Source organism: Oncorhynchus keta, chromosome 8, assembly GCF_023373465.1.
Source record: "Oncorhynchus keta strain PuntledgeMale-10-30-2019 chromosome 8, Oket_V2, whole genome shotgun sequence".
Taxonomy (NCBI): domain Eukaryota; kingdom Metazoa; phylum Chordata; class Actinopteri; order Salmoniformes; family Salmonidae; genus Oncorhynchus; species Oncorhynchus keta.
Genome location: NC_068428.1, coordinates 23,458,053 through 23,470,151, shown reverse-complemented (window position 1 = coordinate 23,470,151; position 12,099 = coordinate 23,458,053). Strand labels below are relative to the sequence as shown.

Sequence of the window (12,099 nt, the reverse complement as noted above, 5' to 3'; positions counted from 1 at the left end):
GATATAAAAACGGTAGAACTGGGACATTTTCAACTTCCAGGAATTGTGCACAGATCCTTGCAACATGGGGCCGTGCATTATCATGCTGAAACATGGGCCTCCGGATCTCATCACGGTATCTCTGTGCATTCAAATTGCCATAGATAAAATGCAATTGTGTTCATTGTCTGTAGCTTATGCCTGCCCATACCATAACCCCACCGCCACCATGGGGCACTCTGTTCACATCAGCAAACTGCTTGCCCACACGACACCATACACCCTGTCTGCCATCTGCCCAGTACAGTTGAAACCGGGATTCATCCGTGAAGAGCACACTTCTCCAGCGTGCCAGTGGCCATCAAAGGTGAGCATTTGCCCACTGGTTACGACCCTGGTGAGGACGACAGCACGCAGATGAGCTTCCATGAAACGGTTTCTGACAGTTTGTGCAGAAATTATTTGGTTGTGCAAACCCACAGTTTTATCAGCTGTCCAGGTGACGATCCTGCAGGTGAAGAAGCTGCATGTGGAGGTCCTGGGCTGGCGTGGTTACACATGGTGTTCGGTTGTGAGGCCAGTTGGACATACTACCGTTTTAAAAAATTGACATTGGAGGTGGCTTATGGTAGAGAAATGAACATTCAATTATCTGTCAACAGGTCTGGTGGACATTCCTGCTGTTAGCATGCCAAATGCACACTCCCTCAAAACTTGAGACATCTGTGGCATAGTGTTGTGTGACAAAACTGTACATTTTAGAGTGGCCTTTTATTGTCCCCAGCAGAAGGTGGACCTGTGTAATGATCATGCTGTTTAATCAACTTATTGATATGCCACACCTGTCAGATGGATGGATTATCTTGGCAAATTATATATGCTCACTAACAGAGATATAAAAACATTTGTGTACAACATTTTAGAGAAATACGCTTTTTTGTGCATATGGAACATTTCTGGGGCTGTTTTTCAGTCTCTCGGTCCCAGCTTTGATGCACCTGTACTGACCTCGCCTTCTGGATGATAGCGGGGTGAACAGGCAGTGGTTCGGGTGGTTGATGTCCTTGATGATCTTTATGGCCTTCCTGTAACATCGGGTGGTGTAGGTGTCCTGGAGGGCAGGTAGTTTGCCCCCGGTGATGCGTTGTGCAGACCTCACTACCCTCTGGAGAGCCTTACGGTTGAGGGCGGAGCAGTTGCCGTACCAGGCGGTGATACAGCCCGCCAGGATGCTCTCGATTGTGCATCTGTAGAAGTTTGTGAGTGCTTTTGGTGACAAGCCGAATTTCTTCAGCCTCCTGAGGTTGAAGAGGCGCTGCTGCGCCTTCTTCACGACGCTGTCAGTGTGAGTGGACCAATTCAGTTTGTCTGTGATGTGTATGCCGAGGAACTTAAAACTTGCTACCCTCTCCACTACTGTTCCATCGATGTGGATAGGGGGAGTTCCCTCTGCTGTTTCCTGAAGTCCACAATCATCTCCTTAGTTTTGTTGACGTTGAGTGTGAGGTTATTTTCCTGACACCACACTCCGAGGGCCCTCACCTCCTCCCTGTAGGCCGTCTCGTCGTTGTTGGTAATTAAGCCTACCACTGTTGTGTCGTCCGCAAACTTGATGATTGAGTTGGAGGCGTGCGTGGCCACGCAGTCGTGGGTGAACAGGGAGTACAGGAGAGGGCTCAGAACGCACCCTTGTGGGGCCCCCGTGTTGAGGATCAGCGGGGAGGAGATGTTGTTGCCTACCCTCACCACCTGTAACAATACAGTTTGCAGGTCCATCTGAACCCCGATATTATGACTCAACAACCATTCCTGGAACTAGCTCCCAAAATCGAGCCACCGATGGACAGTACCAGAAAGAAAACAAAATTCCTTGTGGCAGGCAGCTCAATGCAGACTGTTCAATGCGCCATATATTAAGCATTCTTTTTGTAGCAAGTATTTTATATAAAAGCAAACAGATTGATGTATCAATTGTTGTTTAATATGTCAGTTCATAGACCCGATGCCAAGGTATTGGGACATCAAAAACATGTTCTAACAATTCAATGGCCATAATAACTAGGTATGTTGGTTGTGTGTTGGTTAAATGTAGGTTGTGTGCTAGTTGTGGGTTGGTTGTGTGTTGGTTGTGTGTTGGTTGTGTGTTTGTTGTGGGTTGTGTGTTGGAGTGAATGTAGGATGTGTGTTGATTTTGGGTTGGTTGAGTGTTGGCTGTGGGTTGGTTGTGGTTGAGTTGTGTGTTGGTTGTGGTTTGGTTGTGTGTTGGTTGTGTGGTGCATATAGTTTGGTTGTGTGGTGGTTGTGGTTTGGCTGTGTGTTGGTTGTGGAATGACAGACCTTGAGCAAGCTTAGCAGCTCTCTCTTCTGTTCGTCCAATCGGACGTTGGCATGTCTCCAGCACTCCTGCATGTCCATCAGCTCCGTCTGCAGGGCTGACTCCGCCCTGGCGTCAGCTGACAGGAGCAGGCTCCGCCCCGCCTCCACCGCCAGGATGTAGCCACCCTGCTGCCTCTGGAGCACACGCTCCCTCAACTAGGGGGAGAAGGTTTGGGTTTACTGTCAGTCTTTATTGTGGGAAATATACACTGCTCAAAAAAATAAAGGGAACACTTAAACAACACAATGTAACTCCAAGTCAATCACACTTCTGTGAAATCAAACTGTCCACTTAGGAAGCAACACTGATTGACAATAAATTTCACATGCTGTTGTGCAAATGGAATAGACAACAGGTGGAAATTATAGGCAATTAGCAAGACACCCCCAATAAAGGAGTGGTTCTGCAGGTGGTGACCACAGACCACTTCTCAGTTCCTATGATCCTGGCTGATGTTTTGGTCACTTTTGAATGCTGGCAGTGCTTTCACTCTAGTCGTAGCATGAGACAGAGTCTACAACCCACACAAGTGACTGAGGTAGTGCAGCTCATCCAGGATGGCACATCAATGCGAGCTGTGGCAAGAAGGTTCGCTGTGTCTGTCAGCGTAGTGTCCAGAGCATGGAGGCGCTACCAGGAGACAGGCCAGTACATCAGGAGACGTGGAGGAGGCCGTAGGAGGGCAACAACCCAGCAGCAAGACCGCTACCTCCGTCTTTGTGCAAGGAGGAGCAGGAGGAGCACTGCCAGAGCCCTGCAAAATGACTCCATGAGGGTGGTATGAGGGCCCGACGTCCATAGGTGGGGGTTGTGCTTACAGCCCAACACCGTGCAAGACGTTTGGCATTTGCCAGAGAACACCCAGATTGGCAAATTCGCCACTGGCGCCCTGTGCTCTTCACAGATGAAAGCAGGTTCACACTGAGCACTTGTGACAGACGTGACAGAGTCTGGAGACGCCGTGGAGAACGTTCTGCTGCCTGCAACATCCTCCAACATAACCGGTTTGGCGGTGGGTCAGTCATGGAGTGGGGTGGTATTTCTTTGGGGGGCCGCACAGCCCTCCATGTGCTCGCCAGAGGTAGCCTGACTGCCATTAGGTACCGAGATGAGATCCTCAGACCCCCTTGTGAGACCATATGCTGGTGCGGTTGGCCCTGGGTTCCTCCTAATGCAAGACAATGCTAGACCTCATGTGGCTGGAGTGTGTCAGCAGTTCCTGCAAGAGGAAGGCATTGATGCTATGGACTGGCCTGCCTGTTCCCCAGACCTGAATCCAATTGAGCACATCTGGGACATCATGTCTCGCTCCATCCACCAATGCCACGTTGCACCACAGACTGTCCAGGAGTTGGCGGATGCTTTAGTCCAGGTCTTGGAGGAGATCCCTCAGGAGACCATCCTCCACCTCATCAGGAGCATGCCCAGGCGTTGTAGGGAGGTCATATAGGCACGTGGAGGCCACACACACTACTGAGCCTCATTTTGACTTGTTTTAAGGACATTACATCAAAGTTGGATCAGCCTGTAATGTGTTTTTCCACTTTAATTTTGAGTGTGACTCCAAATCCATGGGTTGATAAATTTGATTTCCATTGATAATTTTTGTGTGATTTTGTTGTCAGCACATTCAACTATGTAAAGAAAAAAGTATTCATTCAGATCTAGGATGTGTTATTTTAGTGTTCTCTTTATTTTTTTGAGCAGTGTATAATGAAATTATATGGAATTTATATTTATTGTCCAGTCTATGTGTTATTACACTGACTACATTTTTAAACCTCAGCAATACAAAAACATTGTGTGAACACTGAAATGCTTATAACTTTTATTGAAGCTTTTTGCCAGTATACTACATAGAGATGTATGTCTATTTCTATTTCACCCACCTGTATCTGGTCCAACATGGTCCTGGCCTCCTGTAAGGCCACCGCCTCTCCCTGTTGATGCACTTCCGGGTCGCGAGACACTTCCTGAAGCCATCGCCGCAGCTTCTCCGCCATCTCCCTGTAGCGCTGCCATTGGCGGACCAGGCTGTCAATTATCCCTCTCCTTTGCTGGGCCCGCCTCACAACACCCTGCCATTGGTTACCCAGCAGAGCCAGTTTCAGGCTGAAGTCATCCCTGCAGGAAAGAGAGAGAGATTTACCCCAAATAAACCATATGTGTGTGTGTGTGTGTGTGTGTGTGTGTGTGTGTGTGTGTGTGTGTGTGTGTGTGTGTGTGTGTGTGTTCCTTACCTGTCGTCCACCTGTCCCTGGTCCAGCAGGCGATGGCCGTCACTGATGATGGAGTAGAGAATCTGCTGCCTGCTGAACATTTCTGTCTGGAACAACTTTACAGAAACATTTACAAGGATCAACATACCGGTACAGAGAAAGAGCTTACACGCCTATGCACCCCCTGCACCTAACCTCTCTCCTGACCCCCCACCCCCACCCCCACACTCCTCTCACCTCCCTCCCTCCTCCTATCATCACCTCGTGGTCTCTCTGCTGCTCCAGCAGGCTGTGGTAGTTCCCAGAGGTCTCAGCGGCCAGCTTTTGTTCTGTCTGGGACAGGAAGTCCATCCAGTCCTCACACTTCTGCAGGAAGCTCTGCTGCTGCAGCAACACCGCCTGCAGCTTACTGAGGAGGGAGACACAAGATACACAGAGTCACACAGCAGATTGTAACACCTTTATCCATCCTGTGGAACAATAACAACATAATGAACATGCAACATGGAGTTCTTGTTTTTCAACCTACATCATATCGTTAGTAATTTAGGGTAACACACAATGAGATAGGAATGGCTTGATAAGTGCAATGCATGTGTAACTATTGTTCTGTATGTGAAGACGTTAATGAAGCTACCTGAATCTCTCAGTCAGGTGTGCAGAGTGGGTGGTCCAGGCTCTGTTGAGGCTCTGGAGGCGTTTGATCTCTCTGTCGTTCAGGGGCAGTCTGTAGGCCAGCTCGTTCACACGCTCTAGATCAGGAGAATGGCTGCTCAACTTACACATGTGGCTCTGGAGAGGGAGGAAGGGATTTGAGAGATGTTCTGAATTTATAGTACAATAGAGGCAATATAGAAGCAATTGAAGCAATAGGGCTATCAAGGATTCAACAGAGGTTCAGCTCAGTTGTCAGACATGTTTACCTTGAGTTTTTCCATGCGGTCCGGTGTTTCGACTGGGTCGGACTCCCTCAGAACCTCTTCAGCCTCCTCAGCCTGACAGGTAAGAGAGTCCAACTGCTCTTTAAAACGCTCACAGTCGTCAGCTCCACACTAGAGAGAGGGAGAAATAGAGGGGGTACAAAAGTATGAATGTACTGTATATATTGTACATTGAGGGTGTTTGGACATGTGTACGTGTGTACACTGCTCTACTGTGTGCTTGTGACGCTGTAGCACAGATGACCCACCTGCAGTACTTCCTGCTGCCTGTGCAGGGCGTGCTCCAGCGTTGCTAGGCGATGTGTGAGTGACAGGCAGTCTGATTGTAGGGCTGCCATGGAGGAGGCGTCAACCTGAGTCTTTAGCTGTTCCCCCAGCTGCTGCAGCTGTAGTAGAAGCTGTTGTACTGTTGCCTGGGCACCCAGCAACTCCTACACAACAACAACAACAACACAGCTATGAGGATTGGAATTGGAGGACAAAATACTGTGAACGTGGTTCTGTAAGAGTAAGGTCAGAGGGCAAAATGGAATAGCATCACTAAACGATAGAGGGCTTTTCTCCTCTGAAAGACAAGTTACTATTACTGTCCTCCATGCTTGGCAACTGAAACCCTTTTCTACATCTTCACTGTGGAGTTTCTATAATTTCAACACGGAAAAGAAACTGTTTTATACTGTACTGTGTATCACCAGCCCTGCCAGCCTCCCTCACTCTGTTAGGCCTGTGCGGCACTTTGGCCTAACAGTCTGAAAGGTCTTTGGTCATGGTGCGCTAGGTCTGTATTCAGACACATTGGGTGTAATTTGGCCCACCTTCCGAAGGGATAGGGCCTTCGGTACTTCTTTGAAACATGCTGACAGGCAGTTTCTATGCTTATTCAAATGAGAGCAAGGATGCATTCTTCACTAAAAGCTAGGCTTTCAAAACTGTAATGTATATCTAAGGAAAACTGCTGTGTGGCAGATCGTCTCTAATTTTATCTTGCCGATTCACCCTCTGAATGACCCAAATACAAAATCCATGCTTAAAAATCCTTCTTTAACCTGTCTCCTTCGTTCATCTACACTGGTTGAAGTGGATTTAACAAGTGACATCAATAAGGGATCATAACTTTCACCTGGATTCACCTGGTCAGTCTATGTCATAGAAAGAAAAGGCATTCCTAATGTTTTGCATGCTCAGTGTATGTCATTTAGGTGCATTCATTGCTTACGCTGCAGTCTCTAATCCACGCGTTGCTTTCCTCTTCCGTGACGTCTCTGTCGGTGGCACTCTTGAGCAGCCTGTCGGCCCTCTCCTCCTGTTTGTGTACAGCAGAGACACTCTGGTCATACAGCTCTGTGTAGCGCTGCCACAGACCCAGCAGAGCCTTGCTGCTCCTCAGCTGTTCTGAGATCTGCTCCAGCAGACCGTTCCACCTGAGACAGAGGAAGGTAATAAGTTAGGATCTGAACTGGGAGCAGTTATGACACCGAACCGAAAAGAATGTTGCACTTGCATCAAGTGTCACAGACTGTTCTAAGATAAGCCAACCGTTACTGTGTATACTGAGTGATAACATTCCAGACTCCTAGCTCACAGTGGGCCCCAGGAAGATTAGCTGTTGCAACTGTAACAGCTAATGGGGATCCAAATCCTCATTACCCTGCAGCCCTTCTTCAATGCTCACCTGATGTTGACGTCCCGGAGGGCTCCGTCCAGTGTGTCTGCCACAGACGGGTGGCACTCTGTCAGCAGCTGATGTGTGACAGAGCCAAACTTCCTCAGACTGCTCTCCTGCTTGTCTAACTCCTCCTGCAGGTTCTGAACAGGTACATAGCGCCGGGTCAATGACAAAGATAAAATACAGAGAATCTGTTCGCTCTCTACAAACAAGTTATCAGGCTAAATGTTGTAATGCTATAACATGACAATTCAACAATCTCAAGTTAACTTCAATCTTGACCTCTTGCCTTCCTATGACAATCTTGCCTTCATTCTGCATAGGAATTTTTCTTCAATTTTTTTTATTCAACATTTTTCCCATGTTATTCCAACCTCAGGGTGTGTTGAGGTTGTATTTTTTTAATTGTTTATATCTTTTTTACCTTTATTTAACCAGGCAAGTCAGTTAAGAACAAATTCTTATTTTCAATGACGGCCTGGTGGGTTAACTGCCTGTTCAGGGGCAGAACGACAGATTTGTACCTTGTCAGCTCGGGGGTTTGAACTCGCAAGCTTCCGGTTATTAGTCCAACGCTCTAACCACTAGGCTACGCTGACGCCATTGTGTTTTTGTTGTATTTTAGTTGGGTTTTCGTTGTATTTTATTTGTGTTTTGGTTGTATTTTAGTTGAGTTTCAGTTGTCTCACCTCCAGGCTTTCCACCTGTTGCTGTACAGCCTCCAGGGAGCCTGTGAGCAGGTGTAGCCGGGACACGGAGTACCTCCCCTCCATCAGGTAACCGTTGATCTCCTCAGCAGCACGGCGGTACAGAGTCCACTGCTCCAGCACTGACCGCAGACTCACCTTCATCTGACCAATCTGGAGGGCCGGAGAGAGTGGACATTAAGTTCAACATTTTGTTTTTTTTACCATTGTCAGGGAATTCTCTGAAAGCCATGGGGGTTAAATTAGGATTATAATGAAGTGAAGTCAGTTCAGACAGAAAACCTGAGTGTTTGCATCAGCTGATAGCAACTATGCTCTGGGGTTTCTTTGCTGCCATGCTGTTGCTGTAACATGCTGTAATTCACTATGCATTGTCTGTTTTCTGATAGCCCACCACCACGCCAGCCTCCACCTGTTTGGCGCTGCTCTTTTCCCAATAGGTTGGATTGGTATAAAGCTACACCGCGCTCACTGCCTGTACTTTGTTGTTTGTTATGGTAATGATTTCAGCATTGCTATGGCAGTGAGCTACCCCGAAGCTGCAGAGTCTACTGCCAATACCTAAAATATTGTAATTGACTTTAGAATAAATGGTTAAACAAATACTTGGTGTTTTCTGTCTGAATTGAGGTTAGATTTGGATATGGTACTTTAAGCAGTGAAACTGTTCCTAACATGTAAACAAAATCTGTCAGATTAATTGTGTGCGTGTCATGGCATCAGTCTTGAGAATTGTCTATAAACCCACCATATTGTCCAGGTTGGCCCAGGACTGGTTCAACCCTTTAAGGGTCTCCATAACAACAGAGCAAGCCTGCCCCCTCTTTTCCTGGATGAGTCCGCTCCCTCTCTCTTCAGCTTTCTCCAAATCCTTCTCTTTCTCCTTCACTAACTCTTCCAACTCCTGAGCAAGAGAAAGAGAGGGAATAGAAAGATAAACAACATAAGAAAACAAAAGAGGTTAGAAAACTTACTGTGAAGAGAATATTTGCTTGTAGGTTTAATGGGAAATTGTGAATGGTGTTAATGCTGTATCTATGTCCCTACCTGACAGTCTTTGAGTGCATTCTGCACCGATGCTACGTCATCTATCCTGTGTCTCTTCTTCAGTTTGTCTTCTTGCAGGGTCAGCCAGGTCTTCAGGGCCTGAACACCATTCTCATGCTCCATCCAGCCCTCCAACAGGCCTTCCAACAGCTGGATCTGGGGTACACACACAGCGACATGTTACACAACAAGAACAACAACTGACATCAATGTCTGAAAGGCAAAGCATGAACTTGAGAGATCGGCCCATAGATCGTTGACTTGTCTTTCACCTAAATCGTGTTGTTCTGGCTATCAAAAAGTGGGGCTATCAAACTGTTACTGATGACATCTATCCAAAATGACATCTATTCCTCCAATTCCTCCAGGGGGGGTAGCTACCTTCTCAATGATGAGGCCTTGCAGTATCTGCCAGCGGCGGTTCATGGCTCCCAGGCGCTCGGCGAAGTCGGTCTTGTCGCTGCGCTTCCCCTCCACATCTTGACTACTGATCTGGAGCACCGACTGGTTGACGAAGTCCACCGTCAGCTGTTTACATGTCAGGTCTATACTGAACCCCTGGAGAGACAGACAGGGGAATGGGAGAGGGGAGGCGAGAGAAAGAGATGGGAGGGAGATAGAGGAGGGTGGGGGAGAGAGAGAGATGGGAGAGAGAGATAAGAGGGAGCGAGAGAGAGATGGAAGGGAGAGAGAGAGGGTAGATGTGGGAAAGTATAGAGATCGGATACATCGAGTAATGGGAGAGAGAGGGCCAGCAGAGACAGAAAAAGGGTGAACGATAATAAAGTAGAGAGAGAGAGAGAGAGAGAGAGAGAGAGAGAGAGAGAGAGAGAGAGAGAGAGAGAGAGAGAGAGAGAGAGAGAGAGACAGAAATCATTACAATGATGCTCTGATTTTGTTTTAGCAATGTCTCTGAGAGGAGGTACCTCTACTACACTATCTTACCTTGTACTTCTGTAGGTAGTCCTGAACAACCTCTGACCCCACTGCTCCCATGATCCTCTGCTGGTCCTCCGCTATCACGTTCTCCATGAGAGAGATCCAGCTCATCAGCTCTGTGATGGCGTGACGCGACGCCAGCTTCTCCATCTGCAGCTGCAGGCACAAACACAAGGCAAAGTCATGTTACAAGCTGCATCTCTCCATTTCCCAGTTCTCAGTGGACTGACACCACAGACACCACAGACACCACAGCAGGAGGCATTTATTTAGTTATAACATCCCTAACTTATGAATTAGTTACAAAATGTGTTACTCTACATATTAAGCTAAACAATGGCAGCAAGTTAACAAACTTTAGACTGATCCCATACCTGGTGTAGTTTTTCCTGTACCACTGGGATGCGGGTGAACAGCTCAGCCCACTGGGTGTCCACCTGGGCCAGAGCTGATCTCAGACCAGCCGTGTCCACCCTCTTCAGCCGCAGCAGCTGGTTGCCTGTACTCAGCACTGAGGAGCGCAGAGACGACTTAGCATCCACCTCCTTAGAGAACTCCTACAGGGGGAGAGAAAGAGAGAGTGAGGGGGAGGTGAGCTTTCATTCCTTTTGTTAGATCATTGCACATGTTGGTGTAAAGAACACGACTGCACATAGGACCCAGAGGTTTTCTTGGTCAGCTGACGAGACCAAGAAAAAGCTTTTTGTATCTACAGCATACATGTATAAATACATTTCTCTGGGATATGTGTAGACCTATCTGTCTGGTGTAACTTGAGGTCTCTCAGTCTCACTCACCAGGAAGGCATACAGGTGATCTCTGACCGTCTCCAGCTCCTGAGGTACGGTCACAGACTGTGTGGTCCAGAACTCCAAACGGTCCAGAGCTGACCGCAACCACTGACTTAACTCTGCTGACTCACTCTGGTACCTGTAAGGTCACATGATATAACAGCAGCAAATGTTTAGCTCTGGGATTAGTGTTTCACGTTTAGTTATGGGATTAGTGTTTCATGTTTAGTTCTGGGATTAGTGTTTTATGTTTAGTTCTGGGATTAGTGTTTCATGTTTAGTTCTGGGATTTGTGTTTCATGTTTAGTTCTGGGATTAGTGTTTCATATTTAGTTCTGGGATTAGTGTTTCATATTTAGTTCTGGGATTAGTGTTTCATGTTAAATTCTGCGATTCAATTTAAAAAACGTACTCAGCTAGTCTGGACTCATACTGTAGTGTATCTTCCAACGTTGGCATACATGGTTAAAATTAGCAATAGAATATACAGCATAGAAACACAACACAATGACAACTTCTATGATATACAGTATCTATTCAGCCTAAGACCCCGCAAAAACTGTAAACAAAACCCACTCTCCTCCTCTCCCCCACCCCCTCCCCTCTCCCCCTCTTCCCTATTCTCTCCCGCCTCCCCTCTCCCTCTCCTCTTCTCCTCTCCTCTGACCTGCTCCAGTGTTTGAGGGTGGAATCGAAGCGGTGCAGCTCCTTGTTGACCTTGGTGGTGGAGCAGAGCCAGTGTTCCCCTAGCTGGGTGAGCTGGTTCTCCAGGTCTGAGCAACACACAGACAGCAGCAGCCTCTTCCCCTCTTCCATCACCTGATAGAGCTGGGGCTGGTGCTCTGTCAGGCTGGTCTTCAAACGCTATAGACGGGAAGGGGGAGAGGTGAGAGGTATGGATCAGAAAACAAAGTCACAGTACCCAATACTAAGGTGTTTCAATACCATGTGCAATGAGAACACAAACATGTATACCTGGGGGACACCTGTACGTGTATCCTTGGGGGAGATACATTGAATTCAGTTACGTTTTTAGTGATTTCCATTGCAACAAGGGAACATGCTAAAATAATCGGTCTTGTGCCAGGTCAATCAGTAGGTGTGTATGATGAAAGGTATGTGCTGTGTACCTGGTAGAGAGTGATCCTGTCGCTGAGTCTCTCCTCTGTCTCCTCCACCAGGCCCACCGTAGGGATACTACACTCTACTGCCTCCAGCTGCCTGTACAGAGCCTGGTAGTCCTCCACCAGCATGCTCCATGACTGGGACAGACAACAGACAGACAGCAGACAGACAGACAGACAACACAGAGAGAGAGAGGGGGTGGGGTTAATATTAGACTGTTCATCAAATAACTTTGCCATTCATAATTTCATCAATTTGTCAGTCTGTTATTTTTGTCATCTACTATGACTGACCTAGAGGGGGAAATT

The 12,099-nt window shown here is 47.4% G+C and overlaps 1 protein-coding gene across 1 annotated transcript in view; it reads right to left on the bottom strand.

The window, feature by feature from the left end:
• Positions 1 to 12,099, bottom strand: part of syne1a (spectrin repeat containing, nuclear envelope 1a) — a 201,305-nt gene that overhangs the window by 55,564 nt on the left and 133,642 nt on the right. Inside the window, exons 109-126 of the mRNA XM_052523863.1 lie at positions 11,797 to 11,928; positions 11,334 to 11,530; positions 10,673 to 10,805; positions 10,250 to 10,432; positions 9,882 to 10,031; positions 9,318 to 9,494; positions 8,937 to 9,092; positions 8,638 to 8,793; positions 7,872 to 8,042; positions 7,189 to 7,322; positions 6,733 to 6,937; positions 5,765 to 5,947; positions 5,499 to 5,627; positions 5,213 to 5,367; positions 4,837 to 4,984; positions 4,597 to 4,691; positions 4,246 to 4,480; positions 2,317 to 2,511 (exon numbers count right to left, since the gene is read on the bottom strand). Coding sequence (XP_052379823.1) covers positions 2,317 to 2,511; positions 4,246 to 4,480; positions 4,597 to 4,691; positions 4,837 to 4,984; positions 5,213 to 5,367; positions 5,499 to 5,627; positions 5,765 to 5,947; positions 6,733 to 6,937; positions 7,189 to 7,322; positions 7,872 to 8,042; positions 8,638 to 8,793; positions 8,937 to 9,092; positions 9,318 to 9,494; positions 9,882 to 10,031; positions 10,250 to 10,432; positions 10,673 to 10,805; positions 11,334 to 11,530; positions 11,797 to 11,928 — 2,934 coding nt within the window. The remainder of the gene's footprint in view (positions 1 to 2,316; positions 2,512 to 4,245; positions 4,481 to 4,596; positions 4,692 to 4,836; positions 4,985 to 5,212; positions 5,368 to 5,498; positions 5,628 to 5,764; positions 5,948 to 6,732; positions 6,938 to 7,188; positions 7,323 to 7,871; positions 8,043 to 8,637; positions 8,794 to 8,936; positions 9,093 to 9,317; positions 9,495 to 9,881; positions 10,032 to 10,249; positions 10,433 to 10,672; positions 10,806 to 11,333; positions 11,531 to 11,796; positions 11,929 to 12,099) is intronic.